The following is a 23,803-nucleotide window of genomic DNA, read 5'->3' as shown; positions in this document are numbered from 1 at the left end:
GTAATGAATACTGTAACACATGTATTGCTCACTGTTAGTTCATGTTAGTTAATACATTAACTAATGTTAACTAATGAACCTTATTGTAAAGTGTTACCGTAAAATCTGAGTTCTGAAATGAAACTGAAAAGAACCACTACACTGAATCATAGTTTGAGCAGTAAGTTTATTCCATATTCTCACACACAAACACACACAGACACAAGCTTTACATTAACCTCACTAAAAGTTTATAATGATGCCATCTGGAAAGACAAATTAAACAGTAAACAAATTACAGGGATGTGCCAGTGGACATTACCTGTGAAATCTTCTGGAAGAGATAAGCGTCTTGTGAAAAAGTCAGTAACAAGCATTATTTGACCAATAATAGAGTTTCCACTTCACCCCAGAAGCTGTCCGCCAAAAATCGAAAGGTAATCAGACAGATTTAATATTCCTAAATACATGTAAACACCATTAACAATACACACGCTCACAAACACACACTGACTACGACAACGGCAAAAGACCTACAGTACCATATGCACACTAATTGGACAAAGTGCAGACAGTGTTTTAATCACATCACACAGAACATTAGGGATAATGAGGGTCTTATTTTCTTCTTTGAAAGGTACGCTGTAGCTGTAATTACGGGTTATTGTTATATTTGTCTTCCGGCATGGTGAGTAGCCATGGCAAGATATGCAGGCAAACATCTTTGTCAATTTATTTGAAAGTAGGTAATTTACTTCACCTATACCATGGACCACCATTGCCCTCTGGAGATGATCTGAAAGACAGCGGTACAGCTTAAACTGATAGTTGTGCAAGTTATGCAACTGATGGGCTATTATGCAACCAAAATTATTGTATCCAACACTTCATGTGCAATGCCTGCTTTGAGCCTTAACATATAACAGGTCATCGTGGCTTCTCTAGAAAGTTCAAATCAATGACAATCTGGTATTTTGCACTTGGGTGATTAACATTTAGTTTGTTTTCTTTTATGTTTTAACACCAACCTGCCCAGGCACTACGGATATTAGGCTAAATCTGGCACATTTTACATTGAGTCCTATTGAAGATTTAGGAATTTCTGAAGAATCACCAAGCAAGCATCATTCTGGGAAAATCAGCAATATTTTGTGTATCACCTATAGGAAACAGTAATTGTAATTAAACTAACATGCTGAATTAAAAAATACATGTTCACTAAAAAAAAAAAGAAAAAAAAAATACTGATTGTAGATGTAGTCTAGTAAATGAGCACATGGATTCTGTTGTAACAAATCAAGACAACATTAGCATGAACACTTCATAAAGCTTGTATGAAATTAAACAAAAAATGTTAAAACTCAGCAATTGGAGAAAGATGATATAATTTGACCAAAAGTACATGTTTGGTCCTAAATGCTAAACACCATGTTGCCTTAGCATATCCCACTGTGAACACCATCAGTACATTGATGAATGGCGGTGGTTGTATCATAGGGCATAGTTCTCTGCAGCAGCAACTGGACAACTCAAGATAGGAGGAAAATTGATGGAGTTAAGTACAGAAAAATCCTTCAGGAAAATGTGCTGCAATCTGCAAGAGCACTGGGATTTGGAAAATAATTAATCTTCCAAATAGACAGTTAAAAACATACTGAAATAGCCATGCTGGAGAGGCTTAAAACTTAAAATAACTTTAAAAAAAGTTAGAAAAAAAAAAGGTTAATTTCCTAGAGTGGTGTAGTCAAGACACACACTTCAGTTTGACTGAGCATCTGTGGAATGGCTTTAAAATTGCTGTTTACTAATGGTTCACATTCAAGTTGATGGAGTTTGAACATTACTTGAACTGATATTTGCAAGAACATTTTAAAACCTTTTGTACCTACATTTTCGTATATTTTATGTAATATCACAGGGGTTAAATTTGTGATATCAGCGATGTCTTGTGATATTTCAATGGAAACTGAAGCTCCCAGATGCCTCCCCGCCTTGTGCACCCAAAGTATTACAAATGTAAAATCAGAGGTGGACAAAGTACACAACTTCCTTACTTGAGTTAAAGTACAGATACTACTGGTCAAATATTACTCCATTACAAGTAAAAGTTGCAAAGACCGATTTTTACTTAAGTAAAAGTACAGAAGTACTTGAGGATCAAAAGTAAAACAGTAAATGTCAATGCATTGTTTTATTATTGTTGCATTGTTACAGTACCTTGTGCCTCATAAACAACCTAGTGAATAATAAACTGACCAGTTTGTAGTATCTGTGGAATTAAGAGCTTAAAGAATGTTACAAAACCTATATAAATTAAACATTTTTTTTTTTAAATGATTATTATTTAACAGTCCTACCAACCCCAAAAAAGAAGTACACATCTATGTGTATCCATTAATGCTCATTTGAATCAAGTAGTCTTTAAAGAGAGAGAAAAAAAAAAACAGCTCCGCAACCACAGCTGTATATCTTGCAAAACAGAAATGCTAATGTGCATGAAAACAAAACTTTCAAACCGTTAGTTGTGACTATGATACTGTCTCTCACAGATGACTAGTAAAGAGTAATCGTACTAAGCGCCGAACTTCACGACACGTGAGCCTACAAGAGTGATTACTGATATGCTGTCTGTCACCCGCAAAAGTCCAATCACGTTATAGAGACGGAAAAAAAATCATGCCCTGACTAACATAACTACTTCCTACTCAATGACCTTGACAGAAATGTAGTGGAGTAAAAAGTATGATATTTGTCTTTAAAATGTAGTGAAGTTAAAGTGACAAGTTTCCATAAAAAAATAATACTCAAGTAAAGTACAGATACTCAAAAAGTGTACTTAAGTACACTACTCAAGTAAATGTACTTCATTACTGTCCACCTCTGTCTAAAATAATACAGGCATTATGTCTAATTGCACTCATCCAGTTCTGGATCTCAGCATTTTCATGGTTAAAACACATACATTTTGAAGAGTATCCATATAGTATTCAAACCAACACACTGTCGGCAATTCGTAACTATTGAGGAATTGATAGTGAATTGTGTGAATTTGTACGTTTTCATATGATTTGCTCATGGGATAAATTTAGGCGTGGACCTTCATGCCCCACACCTCTCCCTAAAAATAAAACTAAATAAAGTAGGGCTGTTAAGCGATTAAAATGTTTTAATCTAATTAATCTCATTAATTAATTGATTAATTAATCACACATCAAATTTGGTTGAGAAATTACCCCAAAATGATTATTATTATTATTATTATTTTTATTATTGTGTTAAATGATAAAAGCATTAAATAGACAATACAAAAAAAAAAAAAAGAAAAAAAAAAAAGAGTAGCTTTAGAAATAAATATTTGATTTGATTCAACATAGAATTTATTACACAAAGTTTAGGCTACAAAGGGCCATGATTTTTTATTTTATTTTATTTTTTTTAATTCAGAAGCTGCATCTGAATTGGTATTTAAATATATTAAGATCAAAACAGTTTGGTTACCAACATCCTTCAAAACATCTTTTATGTTACGATAATGAAAGGAAAGTCATACGGGTTTGAAACAAAACGAGGGTGAGTGTAAACAGCTCTAATTAAAAACAAAACGTACAGTGTCAGTCTGTGTTAAATTTCAAATTTCCAGAATTATTTTTTGATGAAGACATCATAGCTTGCAAACTTTCTACTTGTATATTTTCCTTTTAACACACAAAAGCAACATGGCCTTCTTGAACAGAGTGTGGAGTCAGCCTACGTTTCCATGGTTACAGGAGCTGGTGAGCTCAGTGCTGAACATTTCTGCTCTACCTGGATAGCTAATCCAGGAGAAAGAGAAAAATCTCTTGTGGTAGAATTACCAAATGCTTTTTGAAGCACTCCTTTGAAATCCAGAGATACACAGTACATTGGAGGGCAACCTTTTTGAACGAATATGAGGCAGTAAATAAATTCTTGTGAGAGATGCATTTGGAAAACATGTTAAATTTGAATCTTGAATCCTCAGTTGGCCAGAAGACATTCCTTTACTATTTTAAAATGAGAAAATCGATTACACATTACTTCGCCAGTCCACTTTAGACATTCTCATAAATGAAGCTCTAGCATAAGTTCTGCCGGGAAGACTCAATTGTTACGTCACTTATTACCTTCTCATCTATCCAGTCATATTCCTATACTTGTGGTGTAAAAGATTGGTACTTACACACGTCTGAGTTCGCAGATGCTGACGCTTCCAATCACCACCAGGATGGTCCCTTCCTATACCTCGCAGGGGGTCGGCTGCGCCCCTGCCTTTGTCTTCAGACAGGATATGCAGAGTCCGGATCCTCGGATTGCGAGCTACGGATGGGGCCTACGCCAAAGAACTTTATTGCTTGCTGGGCTGTTAATAAATCTTTAATTGTCACAGTATTTATTCTCCCGAGTCTTTCTGGTAGAACTATAAGTAACATTGCAACTACATGTCAGCTAACTCTCATTAGAGTATTAGTAGACCGTTAAGTTAGGGTTAGTTAGTCGAATAAGTTCACATGTAGTTGCAAAGTTACTTAGTTAGTAGAATGTCTAAAGTGGACCATCAAAATAAAGACCAGAAAATGTACCAAATTCACTCTAAACAAAAGGAAAGGATGTGTTTTTGGTACATGTTCATGCTATTGCTGTTTTTACAATGTTTACTATTATTATGATTACAATCACTATGAACATCTGTTGCTATTTAATCATAAAATGGCCTTGCATTTGTTGCTCTTTAAAATGTGTCTAATATTTTTTCTAAATAAACAAGTGACTTTCAACTTTATTTTCACTTTTCTTTGTCACTATTACATGCAGGGCTTGACATTAACTCTTTTGCTCACCAGCTACTGTGGCTAGTGGTTTTCCAGAGTTACTAGCCACTCAGTATTTTCATTGGCCACAATTTTGAAATTGATACCATGGATATATAGGTCATATAGATATTTTGTAGCGGGTATATTCAGCTGCTGTCACTTTAAGATCTGACGCACGGATCCATTATACTGTTACACGTGTGATTTCATTCTCAATTGTTTACATTCATGTAAAACATTACTGCATTTACGTGAATACTCACCAGCTCACAAAATCTGTGGGAATTCGCAAAATGAAGCGCAATACACAATCCCACGCCCTGTAACACCAACAATATTCATCCGGAGCAAATAAAATGAATAAGTGAGGGGAGGTGGATTAGTGTGTATCTCGCTGTCGGGATAACAGCTGTCACTGTCTAATCTGCAGAAAACATGTCTTGGAAGAGTTTCAGATATTTGAGTATCGATATGTATCGAAACACATTTATATTTTTGATAACACTACGTTGCATTTGGATTATTATTTCAGATGCCTTTTTAAAATAATACAATTGAAAAAAAAATTATATATTATATAAAAAATTCAACCGGTTGAAAAATTGTCAGGTGTTAACATCAAGCCCCGCATGACAGTTATGTTGCTCTGAAGGGTTGACAGGGAGGTCTACTTGTGGGATTTTTCATGACTTCAGACATATATATAAGTACTCTATGAAACTCTAAAAGTTCCCCTTTGGTATATTATTCCATACTTTTTGGAGGTTCCATGGCAATCAGCTTGAACTTATACAGTGTTTAGACACCGGGCCTCTTGGAATTAACTGAATAGTACTAGTAGTAGTACTAGCCTAGTTATTTATGTGAAATTAGTGTCTATTGAAAGAAATAACAAATATATATATATATATATATATATTTTCTAGACATAACATTACCGTCGTGATTGTTCTGAAGAGCTCCAGAGCTTTCAGCACCTTGACACTTAATCATTAGCGAGTTACAATATAGTAAATATATACAATGAAGAAATTTCCACTGTGAGTTAAATCAAGCTCATCATGCATTATTTAGTTCAGTTTAGCAGTATTCTACTGGAGCATCTCTGTATTGGTTTTACTGTTATATAAAGACAGCAAGCTGAAAACAGAGCCAGCAGAACAATAGATACCACTGGGACCATTAAACCAGCTTTGCAGTCCATTCTTACAGTCTTCCAAGATTACAATGCAACAGTTTGGTAACATGTATCATGCTAAACACGTGATGTATAGTTGTAAGATTCTAAAAAAAAGTGACACGTAGGGCGATTGCGCTTCGGGCAACCCGAGTTCTTGCAGACCTTTCCCGATCCCGTCCTCCTCTCTCTCCCACTTCGCTTCCCGTCTCTATCCTATCCTATTGAAAAACGCAAAAGGTTGGAGCAGTGGCCAAGAGGTTAGCATACATGCTACAGACAGAAATAACACCATATAAATCATGCCAAAAGGTCACTTGGGCCACCATATTTCAAGTTGTCTGATTTATTTTTATAGAGAGCAGAAAGTATGGCTCTGTATGCCTATCTAATCACATTTGGTGTCTTTACACACATTGTTTCAAGATGGACGACAGTGACATTACAACACCATTGGTTCTAAACAACATACATTACTTGACTTTAAACCTGCCATGCCAATTGATTCAAGAGTGTAGTGGAGAGGAAGATTGTTAATGAACAGCAACGTATTTTGTAACGTGTTTTGTAGCCTTTTGACTATTGTCATAAGGAGAATAATGTTGAGATTATTCAAAATTTCTCCTTTGGGGCTCAACAGTGAAATGTGAATTTGGAAGAACATGAGGGTGAACTATTCTTTATATAAAACCTTGTTTTAGATAAGATGTGTCAGACCCACGCTGAGGGAGTCGACAGTAAAGGTCATGTGTTCCAGCTGTCAACAGCAGTCTTAGGTCTCCACAGGTAAAGAGGGTGTTTAGGTTCAGCAGAGGGAGCCAGATCCCTGGGCACAGCATTCTAAACCCCACGTGAGGAATAAACAGATGAATAAATAAATGTGCAGTTAGATCTTCAATTAGCCGCTTGTTTGACATGGGCCGCTGCCACTAAAACTTCTCTGGAATGAAACAGAAGACGCTAGCTGCAAAAACCTATTAAAAGTGACAATTCCTAAAGCTGAAGCAGAACTGCAGTTGAGTTGTGCTCTGCTATTCAATGCATAAAATATTCAGACTGGAAATGATGATTTATATTTTTAGTGTGGGTGAAGGTCATAGTGAGACGTGCAAGGGTACCAGCTTGATTTGGTCTCCAAAAAAGAAAATTGCTGTGCAAACCCCTTTTTTTTCTCTTCTTTTTTTCTTATAATATGTCCTCTCTGCCTGCAAATATGTAATGAAATGTGTAAACAAAAACAAAAAAATCAAACCTTTTGATTGTTATTTCAGTATGTACACAGTTCAAACTGGCATAGTGTGTCAGATTTACAAAATGGAAACAGCCGAAATTTTATTAAATAAATAGAAAAATATACAAGCTCCCTTTCGTAAGGATTATGCTTAGTTTAGTTGCCTTTTGTTCCCATGCGTTTGTCTCATGTCTGCAGTTCAGTTTAGTCTTGAATAATCCCTAGTTTGAATAATCCCTAGCTTGTGAATTTGTGAAAACGGTGACATCATGACCATGCGAATTACGTGTTTGCAGGGTGTTTCGCAGACAAGCAAAAACATTTTATAATTTTTGCAGATCCGTGTGAACGGGGGTTGTTTTGACAAGTGCTAGGCTGGGTCCATATGTTGCGATCCCTACGGCGATCACATGTATATTTTCCACGGTATGGCTCCCTGCGGCGAGCCCGTGTCATCCCTTGGCAGAGCCTGGGAAGCCCTGTCCTATCTCCGCCTCAATGTGCGGGAGGATCAGGAGGCTTTTGTCAAGGCACTGGAAGGTGGCAGCACTAGTGGCGTTTTGATAGGGATCCCAATCAGTCGTAACGTCGACTACGCCCCTACGACCCTTGTTCCCTGAAGGAGGGAACGGAGACTTAGTCCCGTCGCCACTATTGCTGGACCACCGCTGACTCCGGGCACCGCTCGGCACCTCAGCAAAAAACAACTGGTGCTCAACTCTTGCTCTGAATCATTAGATTAAAGACTGTTTTTGTAATACTCTCCTGAGTCGTGTGCTTCACTACAGCAATGTGGACGGGCCCCGACTTATTTACGCCCCAAGGGCCGGGCTTCGGGACAATTTTCACATCATAGTTCACACGCGGGCCGGGCCTCGGGCCTGTTTTATGCTTATCCTTCTTTTTTATATTTTAGACATTAATTAAAAGAAAATATGAGAAGTTGCCGATGGAAAAACAAACATAGAAAGAAATTTTATAACCTATCACACTAACATATGACTGACACATGACAGTCTGCTCACGCAAACACAAACAGAAGGTTTCCCGGCGGCACAACCCACGATATACATTAGACTGGCTCGCTCTGTGTTTAGTGTCCCCGCCAGCAGCAGTAGTAGCGAGTAGTGAGCGTGTCTTCAGCGCAGCTGGAAGAGTTATAGAAGAAAGGAGGACTGGATTAAAACCTTCCACTGTGGATGCTGTGCTTTTTCTCCACAATGCTCTGAAAGCGACTATTCTTAGCCATGTTAGGAGGCTGTCTTGTTGGACTTTATTTTCATCAGTCTAACTGTTGGAAACTATTGGAAATAAGAATGGCCATGTTCTGTAGTGAAGACTTGATTTTTGAGGTAAAATAACCTGCATGTTTTTTTTTGTTTTTTTTTGTTTAGATTGTATAGCTCATTTGCGAGCGCTGTTGCGACTGCGAGCAGCAGAGCAGTCTGCTTCAGCTTTTCAAAAATGTAGTTTTACTGTGGTTGTGATAATAAACGTTTAAACTAACTGTCTGTGTGATATGCTTGAAGTGTTTTATATCTATGGATTTTTTGTAGCCATGTAAAGTGTTGATTTGAGAGGCTAAATTGATCAAACATGTTTAACTCGCTGTCGGTGGCTCGGCCGTCATTAAAAAAAAAACTTTAAACAAAAACTGCTCCGAACATTTGTCTAAATTAACTTTATAAAGAAATGAAAAGAAACATATCTACTTTGCTATTGAAAACAAAACTGACTGTGTAATGGAAAAAAATGGGATCCAGTCGGACTCGGGCTGAGAATTCTGATGAGCTGTCGGACATGGGTCGGGCTAGGGCCTGAGCGTCTCGGGCCCTAGATTTGAGCCCGTGCAGGGCTTTAATGACAGCTTTACAATTAACTATACACACACAATAATTATTTATATTAGGAACTAAACAGGGCAGAATTGCACACTGTCAAAATGCTAAGGGAAAAAACTTAATTGGTTAATGGTATGTTTGTTCTCTTACACTATACAGTAAAAAAGTGTAATGGATCTAATGGGACAATTGATCAAAATGTAAGTATTTGGAAAGTGAAAAAGAACATTATACACAATTTACAGTGAAAAAGTTCATTGACATCCCCAGAATTATGTGACAGCTTACATTTGATGTTTTTCATTTAACTGAGGAGAGTTCTCATCAGCTATGTACAGAACATTTGGGTTTTATGTCGCACCTTATGTTTTCAAATGAATCTTTATTGTATAATTTTTTTGTGTCATGCGTTACCATGAGAGTTTTACATTTGTATGACACTGTGCATAGTCTATATTTGAGTATTTACCTCGACTTGTAGTGATAAACTTTGATTCATCATGTATCTTTCTCCTTAAAACACCCGTGTTTTAAGGTGGTTTGTAAGGACTGTATATTATAAAGGTTAAAAGAAAGGTTAAAAAAAATATTTTGGTAACTTGCTCATTTAATTAAATTCATGACTTGTTTAAGTTAAGTCTGTTGCATCTGTATTTTTAAGGTAAAGTTCTGGCAACCATATCTGGCAAACATGATATAAATGGCAACCATTTTTTATTTATTTTTTACTTTTTTGCACAAGGATTCAAAAATAAGTTAAAGATTCCAATGATTGTAAAGGTGCATAACTTTGTTGTGTACACTACCAAAAGTGAATAGAGCTCATTCCCATAGATACTGTGGTGCCAAGATATCACAGGGCCCCCTAGGGACCCCAAAGGGTCATGTTGAGCCTCTATACACTAGCCTATGTGAAAAGTTCTCATTCCTGGTCTCTATGATGTTTTGAATTAGAGATATGGCTTGGGCCCTCAAGGCCTTCTAAGGCCACATTTACATTACATGGTTCAAGGTACCCAATTCCATTTTTTTCCTCACATGTGGCACAGATCAGAAATGACCCACAAACATGTGAGCGGGAAACAAGCATGTGGATTCCGATATTCTCAGATCGGTTTCAGGCCTCATTCATGTGGAAATAGATCTGATATGAATCAGATACAGTATGTGCATTGCGTCAGCCATGTAAGCATACAGATCCAGATCAAATATTCCCTTGTCAATGTGAGTCATATGTCATTGAAATAGCGACGGTGGTGAATGACATCAACTCAGGGGGACAGCAACCACGATCACATAAGTCTTTTCAGTGGCGCAATGGAGGATAAAGGCTCAACCCAGTGGAGTCATGCTGAAGACCAATGTTTTACTGACCTTTAAGGTGGTGCGGAAAGCATGTATTATAATTTAATCTGTGTTCATCGCATATCGTGCCATTTTTACTTCCTTTTCCAGGTCAGTATGTCTACAATGGGTTGTTTCTCCAAGTGAAAGCAAAAAATAAATAAATAAATAAATAGTGACATGTGAAGGCCAATTATGGTAACCCTTACTTGAAATTTGTCCTCTGCATTTAACCCATGCAAATTAGTGCACAGTAGTGAACACACACACAAACTGCAAACCGTGGACACACACACCCGGACCAGTGGGCAGCCATTTTGCTGTGGCGCCCGGGGAGTGATTGGGGGTTGTCTGTGTTACCTGACAAACACAGAAAGGGTCAAAAAGTGGTGACAGTTTGCTGTTCTTTATTATGATAAATGTTTTTGATCTTTTTTTTTTCTTTTTTTTTTTAGATGTGCACATACCGTGTGCACATTTTGTTCAATTATTAAACTATCATGTCATCTGAAAATTTAAGAATCTGTTTAATGTTATGATGATGGAAATATGAAACACAAAACTGGAGATCAAACATCCTTCTGGGACACCAGAGTGACAAGCGACCGCAGACGCTCTGTGTTTGTTCTTCTGCCTCCCTCGATCCGACCAGTGCAGACGTGAACCTGCAGGTTTCTTTTGTCAAAACAAAATTAGATATTTTCACCCAAGTGTACTGTGTTTTTTTATTTTTTATTTTTTTTATGGTCATGATGTACTATGGATAGTAGAATACAACACGGAGAGTTACGGTTTCTTTTTTGGCCAACACGAAAGATCCCTAAAGCAGGTAAACAACCATTAATTATATCCATGCAAATGTGTCTAAGCCCTCAATCCCAGGGCTAGGTTGGTTCTTCATGGACTCCATTAAAAAACATGGTGCATACTCAGAGACTAACACACTTCAACCCTACATTGTTGGGCATCCCTGGAATCACAAAGAGTGGCGGTCTGCTTCAAAGCACTTCAGCCTGCTCAAACAAATCAACTGAAACACCTTGGCAGTACAGGGTTCAACTCCTGTTTTCCTTAGCCAGCTGATGTTGTCTGGACTCTGCATGCATGATTAAAAGTCAATGCTCAATTATTTTGCTGTAATCTCTATGTGAGCACTTCTAGGCTGAGAATGTGCGAGTGCAACTATCCTTGCAAACAGAAGATGCATGCTAAGAAGTAATGAATGCATGATAGCCTTGCTTTCCAAAATATTGTAGCAGAATGATAACTTTTTAATGATGATGAATGTAATTGTGTTGATGTTAAAATATTGCACATAAAGCTGTGATCGGGGAAAAAATAAGTAAGCTATTAAGTTAATAAATAAGCTGTAGGTTGATGGCATTCCATTTGTTTGAGCATTTTGACTAAAGGCCTGTCTCATGAAGAAAGTTTAACAAACAGAATTGGTTTTGAGTTGACAGAAATAAAAAGATCAATCAAGTTTATTTCGGGTTCAGTGGTTTCACAAAGCTATTAACTTTCTTTGTCAATGCAGGGTTTGGTCCTGAGTTCTCTGATTCGCTTTTTTCCTGAATATCAAAAGAACATTCATAAATCCATGGAGGTGATGCAGGTTATATAGTTCACAATGTATATATTAATAAGCTAAACAAACAAACAAACAAACATAGGAAACATTTAATAAATAAACTTTTATACATTCATTTGGAAGCTTATTTATATTATATTTACATTTAATTTAAATTAAAAGCTAATTATTAATTGTCCATCATTAATTTTAATGAATCATTATAAACCAATAGGATTTCAGATCTTCCAATGCTTACTGTCAAAGTTTTAATGTTGACAAATTATAAAATATAAATGATTTGTAATTATTATATAAGCAACAAATAAATAACTGTTAAAAGTCAGGCAATTTCGTCGTAAGTTATTTCATCTAAAATGAATTCCCTGTGAAGTTTGCTTTAATTAGGAGCAAGAAATACAGGGTGACATTATTGTGTCAAACAGCTACTCAGAGCAAACCCTGCCCTAGAGCAGGCTAGCCGTGCAGTGTCGAACGCCAGTAATAACCATTTGGTGAATGTAAAGAACTCTGTTTGGTGACTCTACTTGTGCAGAAATGACACACGTTGCCTTTTTTGTCCAAAGGCTGGAATTTAACCAAGCTTTGAGGTAATGTTTTCTTCTGGTGAGGATCTATGCAAATTGTCTCATCTCAGCAGTGATCTGTACCAGTTCCGCTCTCCACCACCTGTTCTCTGGGCATGCAGAACGAAAACTCCCCCGAGTCCATAGACTCCTAAAGCTGCTGTGGAATTAATGTTCTGTGATCATCCCGGGCTTTGACCGCTCCAGTTTGCTATTCAAATAATGAAATAATGAGCTCTATATTGCTTTCATGAATGGTGTTAAGCATGCTAATGGGGTAAACGTCAACTCCACATTAATCTGTGCCAGTTTTTTGCAAGATTGTACACACCCACAGAATCCTGTCCCCCTGGACCCCGAGTTATAGCCATTTATTAAAGGGATAGTTCACCCAAAAATGAAAATGTTGACATTTACTCACACTTTAAAGGGGTCCTATTATGCTTTTCCACATTTTTACCTTTAGTTAGTGTGTAATGTTGCTATTTGTGCATAAAAAAAATATGCAAGTCCACTCCAAAGTGAGATATTTTATTGAACAGAATCCCATTTTCAAGAACTTCAACGAACGACTACAACACGATTTTTCTGGATCTAATGAAGTCACAGTGTTACTAATTTAAATAATCCGTGCCCACAGAATATGCAAAAAAGGGGACAAGGAATGGTTGAGCTGCATTAGAGAAGACAGATTTGTCGCTACGTCAAAGAGATGCTGATTTTTTCCACAACGTTTCCAAAACTCATTTGTTTGACCTTCCTAAGGCTGAAGATCTTAGAGTGGTTAAAACTTATTTTCAACACTGTTCCTGATGAATCATTCATTTCTCCAGATGAATATCGTTCGTGTTACAAAGCTTGAATTTCGGCGTGGGATTGCATGTATTGTGCATAATTTTACTGAATTCTGCAGATTTTGATAAAAACTCAAAAAGCCGCCTTCTCAGTCCTAAATTTAGATATTTTTCGCTGCTTATTGCGCTTAGTCAAACACACACAAAATAATGTCAAAATGCCGGACTTGGTGAGTATTCACGTAAACATAGTCAGTTATGCTTTGAGTGAATGTAAACAGTTGAAAAAAGAAAACGCATGTGTAAGTATAATGGATCCGTGTGTCAGTTCTTAAAGTGACAGCAGGTTTATAATAAACCTGCTGCCAAATTATGAGAGAAAAATATCTATATGGCAGTTTTTCTCATAGACAGTAAAAGAAATGGACACAGCGACCCCATTGGATTCAACGGAGAAAAGTGAAGTCAATTAGAAGCACTCACTTCCTGATGGCTGACCGTACTGCGCAGACTCAAACTGAGCTTGACGACATAGATTTCCCGCAAGCTTCTCCTCCTGTCCATACGGTAATTTCCTACTGTGCGACAGAGAGTCGCGTGGTTATGACGCAATCGTTAGCCTATTTTTACAAAAACTGCTTCTATGGGGCCATAACGTAAGATACAAGGTAATGGAGCCTTTTATACATTTTCGTGTTTCTTTAGAAATAAATAATGGACAAATGGAGTCTTTAAACACCTCAGATGTAAAGTTATTCGCTGTCAAAGTGACGCCAAAATGAATGGGAGTCAATGGTATGCTAACAGCAGGTGGGGGTCTGCTAATCAATGGCGGCGCCCGGGGAAGCTTCAGTTTTTTCCGAAACATTGGCCCCCTGGATTTTCTCCATGGTATCGATGCCAAAATTCTGGCCAGTGAAAATGCTGAATGGCTAGTAACTTTAGAAAACCACTAGCCACAGTGGCGGGTGAGCAAAAAAGTTGATGTCAAGCTCTGCTTACATACAGTTGGCAGCCAAGTTTTATTGAAATTCCAATTTGCCAGTGATGAAATGCCCCTTTTTGAGAAAGAAATCATGGCGGTAAATAAATAAATAATATCATCTGACATTTGAGAAAAATGGATGAAGGTTATCTTTTTTTTTTTTTATTGCCACAAACATAACAGAAACAAATATAGAGACAATTATTATCAATTAATTATTGTCATAATTATATTTTTATCTTCTAATACAGACAAAAAAGAAAAAAGAAAATTATTTCAAATTTATTAGGACTACTAAAAAAAAAAAAAAAAATTGTATCTCATACTGTAAAAAAATATATATCATACTGTACTATACATGTATAAAGAAAACCAAAGAAATACTACCAGAGGTCTTAACCTTCAAATACAACTGACTTCCTGCAATGACCTACCCTAGTTCGCCTCATTACACTGACCTCCCCAAAAGCCACTTCGTTCCCAGGCTGCTCAGCCTTCCCTGGTGACAGCCATGCACTACAACAAGTCTCCAAAGAATGTTAGGGCACCAGCCAATAGAAAGGTAAATAGCCCTGGCATTTCACTCACTGCATTCATCAAACTTTCCATCCTCTATTTCCCTTCACATATAAACCCATATGCCTGAGGACATATGGAGAGGAGGTGAGCGCAATCATTCACTGAAAGAGGGCAGGAATGATTTGGCCTGCCTGTTTTCATTCTCATTCCAACCAAGAGCATCAGTGCTTTTCCTGCTGGTATTGCTGGGCTGTTATTCTAAGAAAATATTTACAGCCCCTTTGTCTTTTTGAAGAACATACTGTAGTAGCATAAACAAATGACCTCTTCTCTTTATGTTATTACTCATGTTGATTAAGCTGTATCTTCAACTACTTTAACATGGACTTACAGTTGAACTCCCTTAAAACACATACATACAATACATACACTAGTTGTCAGCAATGTCCAACATGGATTTGCATGCATCACATGAGAATGCTGTTCTTTTGAATTCTGAATTAGGTTAAACATCATAAACAAATGTCCGTCCATCGGGATCTCATGAGTATTCCTGTGTATTTTTACGTAAAGTGGAAAGTTTGGTTCTACCAAACGTACATTTACTTATGTTCTCATACACAATACGTAAAAATGGTACCAATTTTGACATTTTTGCTATATATATATATAAATAACTGTACATATTTTTAAGAAAAGGTTATGGGTAGGTTTAGAGATAGGAGTGAGAAGTGGCTCAAAGTATCTTTTTAATGCTATATTGTTACTAAAAGTGTCATTTTCATACACATTTCTGCATATCATGCTTTATATATATATATATTCTCTATAAAATTATGTTTGGGTTAAGGGGTAGGGTCAAGTGAACAACAATTTATCAATAAGCGCAATTATACAAATATATTTATGATATAAAAGATTCATACGTATTTTATGTTTCTTAAGCTGTAAATACGTCAAAATGTTTACATTTAAATGTTGTCAATCCATCCATATTGTATGTTTCAGCATGTTTCAGCATATTTTAAACATACAAAAATGTATGTTTTGCACTTGTACATGTTATGTTTCAATGCCTACTTACTGAGAATGAGCCTAGGCTGTTCCATCCCATCTCAAATAACCAATCAGTTTGTGAGGGTGCTGAAATAAGTACCATTAGCCAAAAGCTCATTTTCATAGCTAGAATGTTATGTATTCTAATATGCTCACACAATTGATATTTAAACACTAAGGACATTATCTTAATTTAAAAATGAATAATATATTTATGATGGAGTATCATATTTTGAGATTGAGAGTCTTGGTCTCGGACATGGAAAAGTAGTAAACATATGTACAAATATGATGGCACGAGACATTTCCAAGACCTTAAAATAGTGTAATAAAATATTAGCAAAAAAAAAAAAAAAAAAGGTGTAAATAAAAACCAAATTCTGTAAAATAAAATAGTTTATAGTTAAAGAAACACCTATGAATGAATCTCTTATCAGGTCTTTCCACTGGCCTGCAGAAAAAAATAAAAACGTTATGAATATGCTATATCTACATCTCGACACATGGGTCAACTCACAAGTACTTTTCGGGCTGTTTGGTTTATTTCGTTTTATTCATTTATTTTGAAACCTTTAAATTGCAGAATAATGTTCAAGATTGTTTTGTTGACAAAAAGAGACTTCGATCTACATTGTAGTTTCTTTTCTCATTTTGCAGAGCATGATCATTTTATAATGTGTGGGATTCCTGCCGAGCTGTTGTACTGTATGTGTGAAAAGAACAAGAGCACACACGGAGCCAGTGATTGAACAGCAAGTGCAACGGCTGCATTCGTCTTTCAAGTGCATGATGTGCGCCTGAAGAGTTCGTAATTCCAGCCTTCTCTGCAACCTGACTCTCTAATGAGGCTTTCTTAACTCTTGCACCCCATTTATTTCCCCTTCAGTTTCTCTTTTATTCTGGATCTTATTCATATCATTTCAATTCTGCCTCATTTCAACTCGTTATTCTCCCCTGAGAAAAAATGAAATGATGATTGTTACTGTACAGTGAATTTCTTTGTTCTGTTCAGTATTTTACTCAACCACATCACACCACTAAGTTAAATTTGAATGGTTAAAAGTTTGTGAAGAAGAGAAGTTGTAATCGGAAGCTTTTTTTTTTTTTTTTTTTTTGCTTTAGGTGGATATGAGAGACTTAATGAAAGCCCCTTTAAACTTCTCATAATTAATTTATTTATCAGATGTGTCTGGGAATTAAAAATACCTCAAACATAGCTCCAGATAAAGGTGGTAGCTCTCACTTAAAGCTTTAGTTGCACAAAAAAAAAAAAAAAAAAAAAAAAAAAATATATATATATATATATATATATATATATATATATATATTAAAAATAAAATTGTGCAGTCAATACGATATGAGGATATTTCACCTAACAAGACCCCTACAATTCCTTTAGTTGTTGTAACCAAATGAAGTCAGGTTGATTCAGTCTTACTTTGATATTTTTGACTTTAATAAAAAAACATTTAGATCTTGCCACACATTGCACATTGTTGGGAAAGCATGTTTTACAGTGTAAAATGGAATATCTTTACCTTCCTCCCACCCCTGGGAACTTGCTTTTGTCTTTGCCATTGTCTGGTCTTTGGCCCAGGAGTCCTCCGCTGATGTTAAACTCCAGGCGAACTCAGGATAATATCCAGCAGGCCCATGGTCACATGGCTTTCCGTTTGAAGTGCAATCTGGAAAAGAAGAAGAAAAATATCTGACTAATATTTGTTCTGTAGACTAGAGACCTTCAGTCTTCCTCCTGGGGACTCACTGTCCTGCAGAGTTTAGCTCCATAATCAAACAAACCTGAACCTGCTAGTCGAGCTCTTCAGGATGGCTTGAAAATCACAGGCAGGTGAGATGAAGCAGGTTGGAAATAAACTTTGAAGGACAGAAGGTCCCCTGGAGCAGGGTTAAAGACCTCTGCTGCTAGACATTTAGAAATGAATCTCCATTAAAACACACTCATTAACCTTCTAGTACATTGGTCTCAAAACCTAATCTGGGGTGCGTTGCCAATACAACAACATAACTCGCTGCTTAACTACCATACAATGCATCGTTTAGGAGATCAGCTAGCAAGTCACGACTGTTTCCCGAAACCCCATTGTCGCAAATTTGACGTTCAACCATGTTGGTTAATGATCATGCAGGTGTTGGAGTAATAACTTGTTTTAATGAATTTGTTTCAGATCGAATTAATGCTAGATTTTCTTGCTATAAATTACGGACATGGCATCTGAGGACTAATTATTTTTTATTTATATTATACTTATTTTTTATTATACTTTATTTCCAGATTCAATCTCGTTCTTACGTACTAGAGCACATACACACATGCTCACTCTTCAAAAACCCAGCTGTAAATCCCTTGACAAACTAAAAGATGTAACTGACATTTGAGCATATTTGAAATAAAAGATATAGATTGTACCAAATGTCAGCTTGCTTATTTTGATCAAGATAAGGTCATGCAAACAAGAAACTCTGCTTCTAACCACATGCCGAGAACTGTCATTCCAAACACACAACTTTGCTGATAATGATGGAACTTGCGACCATAGTTGGCTAACGATGCTTTTGGGAAACGCACCCCAGGCTGGTCTGTTGGCAGATTTACAGGACTACAGGAGTTTTGGGCACTCTTTGATTGGCCAGGATAAGCCAGCTGCACAGCTAAAACCATCTTAAACCAGTTGAGACCAGCAAACCAAAATAGGTTGGTTGAAGGTGTTTTTTTTTCTATCTAGGCTCATTGGGAAAAACGTGCCTATACCTACATTTTTACAAAACTTCAAAAACATACCTATACATGCAATTCACTGCAATTTCCAGCTGAAATGAACATTAGCAGGCAGTAAAACACCAACAACTTTTATTTCTTCTTTCAAAATTGATAGTAACAAATTACTGATTATTAAAAATGGTTTGTTGCACAATACCATGTTATGACCTCACCTTCATAACAAAATAGCACATTTCTATGTCTGTCTAATGCTAATTTCAAAGCTAGCATTTTCAGACTTATGAAAGTCCAAAAGAAAATGTTTAAGCAGTTAAATACACTGTAAAAAAAAATCTGTAGAAATTACAGTATTACTGGCAGCTGCTTGCCAGTAACTTACTGTAGATTTAAAATGATGTTATTTACTGGCAACAGTTTGTTCAAAGTTAAATGAACATTAAACATTAACAAGTCTTTATCTTTACAGAATAAAACTAAAATAACATCCTCATGCAAAGCATTCTGGGAACCAAAATCTGAAGGAAAAAATGCTTTGCATTAGGTTGTTATTTCATAGTTTTATTCTGTAAAGACAAAGACTTGTTAATGTTTAATGTTCATTTAACTTTGAGCAAACTGTTGCCAGTAAATAACATCGATTTAAATCTACAGTAAGTTACTGGCAAATAGCTGCATAACTACAGCAATTTTTTTACAGTGTATGGAATGTAAATTTTCTCTGAGAAGGCAAAAATAAAATAAAATACACAACTGTGTAAAGCATGATTTTTTAAATTTTTTTATTTATTTATTTTTAAAGTAATACAATCCAACAGCAAGACCAGCAGATGTAGTTTCAGAGGAAGGCAGCAATTTTGTGTCCTCCCTCGAACTCACAGTCGAAAACTGTGTTTTCATCGAGATCCTAAAGTGCGGCATGTGAAGCAAAACATATCGTGAGAGAAGGCAATGCCTCCATCGCACTATGATTAACTCATTACACTGTCAATGTGATAATACCCAACAATCATGGTCTTTTCATCACTATGATTGGCTGATTATTCTGTCAAAGCTGATTACAGCCTCTCTTGCTCGCAACCATAGACTGTAAAGAAAGATGGGGACCTGAGTCTGTGCAGTAGCGATCTCGGGACCTGAGTCTGAGCAGTAGCGATCTCGGGACCTGAGTCTGCGCAGTAGCGATCTCGGGACCTGAGTCTGCGCAGAAGCGATCTCGGGACCTGAGTCTGTGCAGTAGCGATCTCGGGACCTGAGTCTGCGCAGTAGCGATCTCGGGACCTGAGTCTGCGCAGAAGCGATCTCGGGATCTCGGGACCTGAGTCTGCGCAGAAGCGATCTCGGGACCTGAGTCTGAGCAGTAGCGATCTCGGGACCTGAGTCTGAGCAGTAGCGATCTCGGGACCTGAGTCTGCGCAGTAGCGATCTCGGGACCAGATCTGTGCAGTAGCGATCTCGGGACCTGAGTCTGCGCAGTAGCGATCTCGGGACCTGAGTCTGCGCAGAAGCGATCTCGGGACCTGAGTCTGTGCAGTAGCAATCTCGGGACCTGAGTCTGTGCAGTAGCGATCTCGGGACCAGATCTGTGCAGTAGCGATCTCGGGACCTGAGTCTGTGCAGTAGCGATCTCGGGACCTGAGTCTGCGCAGTAGCGATCTCGGGACCTGAGTCTGCGCAGTAGCGATCTCGGGACCTGAGTCTGCGCAGAAGCGATCTCGGGATCTCGGGACCTGAGTCTGCGCAGAAGCGATCTCGGGACCTGAGTCTGAGCAGTAGCGATCTCGGGACCTGAGTCTGCGCAGTAGCGATCTCGGGACCTGAGTCTGAGCAGAAGCGATCTCGGGACCTGAGTCTGCGCAGTAGCGATCTCGGGACCTGAGTCTGCGCAGAAGCGATCTCGGGATCTCGGGACCTGAGTCTGCGCAGAAGCGATCTCGGGACCTGAGTCTGAGCAGAAGCGATCTCGGGACCTGAGTCTGCGCAGTAGCGATCTCGGGACCTGAGTCTGAGCAGTAGCGATCTCGGGACCTGAGTCTGCGCAGAAGCGATCTCGGGACCTGAGTCTGAGCAGTAGCGATTTCAGGACCTGAGTCTGCGCAGTAGCGATCTCGGGACCTGAGTCTGCGCAGTAGCGATCTCGGGACCTGAGTCTGCGCAGTAGCGATCTCGGGACCTGAGTCTGCGCAGTAGCGATTTCAGGACCTGAGTCTGCGCAGTAGCGATCTCGGGACCTGAGTCTGCGCAGTAGCGATCTCGGGACCTGAGTCTGCGCAGTAGCGATCTCGGGACCTGAGTTTGCGCAGTAGTGATCTCGGGTAGCGAGCTTTTGTCCAAAGCGACTTACAAATTAGGACTAAATTAAGCGAGTCATCGCGCGGAGGCAAAAAACAATGCAAGAAGTGCTCAAAATACGAAGTTCAGGCATTGTTCAGAGTAGCATAAGCCCGATAAGCGAGGATATAAAGGAAAAGGTTTTTTTTTTTTTTTTTTTTTATGAGGTTAAGTGCTCACGGAAGAGAAGGGTTTTCAGTTGTCTTTTGAATGTTGCCAGGGATTCTGCATTCCGGATGAGGGTGGGGAGAGCATTCCACCAGCATGGAACTGTGAATGAGAATGTTCTGGAAAGTGATTTTGTGGCTTTCTGTGATGGAACCACGAGACGTCACTCATTGCGAGACCTATACTAGGACCAGTCACCGGGGGGCGATCGAGACGCTTTGGCTTCACTTTCCAGGGCTTGTGTGGCACGCTTGCTCGCAACAAACTTTTGACTAATTTCCAAATAAATTGCTCACTCATCATACATCACATTCAGTTACATTCAAATCTAAATGAACTTGAATTTATGATCTGTGAGTAAGCTTGGTTAAGTTAAAGGTAGTGTTGACTGAGGATTTATTGACTACAGATCAAAAAATAAGGTGACCATAGTGTACTGTAAATTATGATTTTTACCTGGTAAATTGTGAACAAACAATCTTTGTAAACCAACCTTATAATCATAATTCTCTTAATGTTCTGACATGACATGAATATTCTGAAAAAGTTCAACTTGTTTAGCTGTGTGCCATTTGTGTATAGACTCACGTCGCCTGTTCTCACATCTGTGTCCCCATCTTCAGAGATGGATCTAATTAAAACGTATTGCTTAAGGTCAAAGACTGTGTTGAGGTGACGGATGAAATGTGTCTTCAAAAGGACAAATGATCATAGCTGTGCCACAGTTTGTACTGAAATGGATGTCATTGGTTATAAGTTCAGTCAGGAGTGTAATTTGATTGGCTTCCTAGCCCAGTTAGATGGACAAGAAAAGTCATTATGTCCATCAAGCCTGTTAAAATGTGCTTTTAACATTGAAGGTCTATATTAATTTGTAAAGAGATTTATTTTATTTTTTTCACACAGCATATTTAAATCATGTCCCTTGATATAACCATTGATGAAAATTAAATCTGCAAGTAGAAAAAAAAAAGTAATAATAATAATAATAATAATAATAATAATATCAAACCATTGGAAATAAAAGTATAGATGAAGAAATATCCCTACATGAAAACCTTATCTTCAAAAGGCTGGCAAATGTTAATAAATGTAAACGCAGCTAGATTTTAGAGTCTTAAATCAGAGCATTCGTAAGAGTGCAATGTCGGGTGAAAGCAGATACAGTTACATAAAGTTTTAATTCAATAATGTGTCAAAGTGAGTACATTAGCATAACTTATCTCATAAGCTTTCCACATAGTTCTGTAATGATAATACTTTTAACACTGTTATTCACATAAATGTGAATGTCAAATCCATTCTTCAGGAACTTTAGCATGATCATTATGTTCACGGCTATTTCCCACACTTTTCCTGCAGTTTTTCATGCATTTCTGTATCCGTTTATTCTGCTAGAGTGGCTTTCAAACCGTTCCAACTGTGTTATGTTCCAACCACACATTCGTCTTGTATTCACTGGAGTGTTAAAAGCACCGTTGGGACCAGGTTGTTTATCAGAGGACTGCTGGTTGAAGCCCCAGGTGCCACACAAATACGCGTGTTTTCTATTATTTTGCATGGTGTGTGTGTGTGTGTGTGTGTGTGTGTGCTTCCTTGGTACAGAATTTGGTGCTTCCATTGTTAAGGAAGGCAAATCCCAGAGGAAAGAATATCGCCCAGAGGTTATGCTCTTTCATAGCTCAGACTTAATGGAGTTCTTTGTTATGTTTCATTTGTGAATTTATTTATTTTTTGTTTGTTTTTAATTAAATACCTTCTGCTTTTCCAGTTCAGTGTGCTGGGACAACTTTAAGTAGTAGTAGTAATAGTAGTACTCAAAAATAGGCTGATTTTCCCAAAATGTTTTTCGCCTATAGGCGAGATTTTAGATTGGCATCCCCTATAAAACACTAAATCACTTAATTGACAGAAGAACATTGTAAAGTTAGTGGCATCCAAAAATCAAGGATCTGTGGTATTAAAACTTCACTTTACTGGACTTCATTGTGAAGAAGTAAACTCAAGCAGCAATATAAGTTAAATAAAGGCAAAGTTATAGAACCTTAACACTTTCCCTGCCCTTTGACAGAATTTTCTGTCATTTAAGAGACAATGCTTCCCCGCCATTGACGGTTTTCAGTGTTTTCACTGTTATACAGAAGGTGGCACTATTATACATCTTCTGAAAGAGTGCAGAATTTCTGGATCAAAACACAGGCAACAAAAAAGGAGCAGAAACAAGCGATAAACGCATTGCTTTTGCATGTTGTTAGAGGGAAAAAAGCTTTTTCTTCAAAATATATATATTTTTTTTTTCTTATGAAATTAACCCACATTTAAATGCTGATTAAAAAAGAAAACATGAATCTAGATTTAAAAAATTAAAATAAAATAAAAATAACAGAGGTTCTGTTATTTCTTTTGATATATTGCATGTTCAGATATTCATACAACAAAATTCTGGGGGCCATGTCATTTTAGTGAAAATTATATATAAATAAATAAATAAATAAATAAATAAATAAATAAATAAATAAATAAATACAGTGGCTGGCAACTTAAAAGAAAATGCTGGTGGGGAAAGAGTTAAGTTAATTGTAAGGAAAATATACTTCACAAAATTGAAATAATAAAAAAAATAATACATAACATTCATTAGTGTCCTGAATTTTT

The 23,803-nt window shown here is 37.4% G+C and overlaps 1 protein-coding gene across 1 annotated transcript in view; it reads right to left on the bottom strand.

The window, feature by feature from the left end:
- Positions 1-23,803, bottom strand: part of alk (ALK receptor tyrosine kinase) — a 404,771-nt gene that overhangs the window by 213,296 nt on the left and 167,672 nt on the right. Inside the window, exon 4 of the mRNA XM_084096568.1 lies at positions 17,451-17,597. Within this exon, the coding sequence (XP_083952694.1) occupies positions 17,451-17,597 (147 nt within the window). The remainder of the gene's footprint in view (positions 1-17,450; positions 17,598-23,803) is intronic.

The sequence above is a fragment of the Abramis brama genome (genome assembly GCF_963993115.1).
Source record: "Abramis brama genome assembly, chromosome: 21".
Taxonomy (NCBI): Eukaryota; Metazoa; Chordata; class Actinopteri; order Cypriniformes; family Leuciscidae; genus Abramis; species Abramis brama.
The sequence above is the reverse complement of the archived record's forward strand: the minus strand, read 5'-3'. Positions and strand labels throughout refer to the sequence as shown.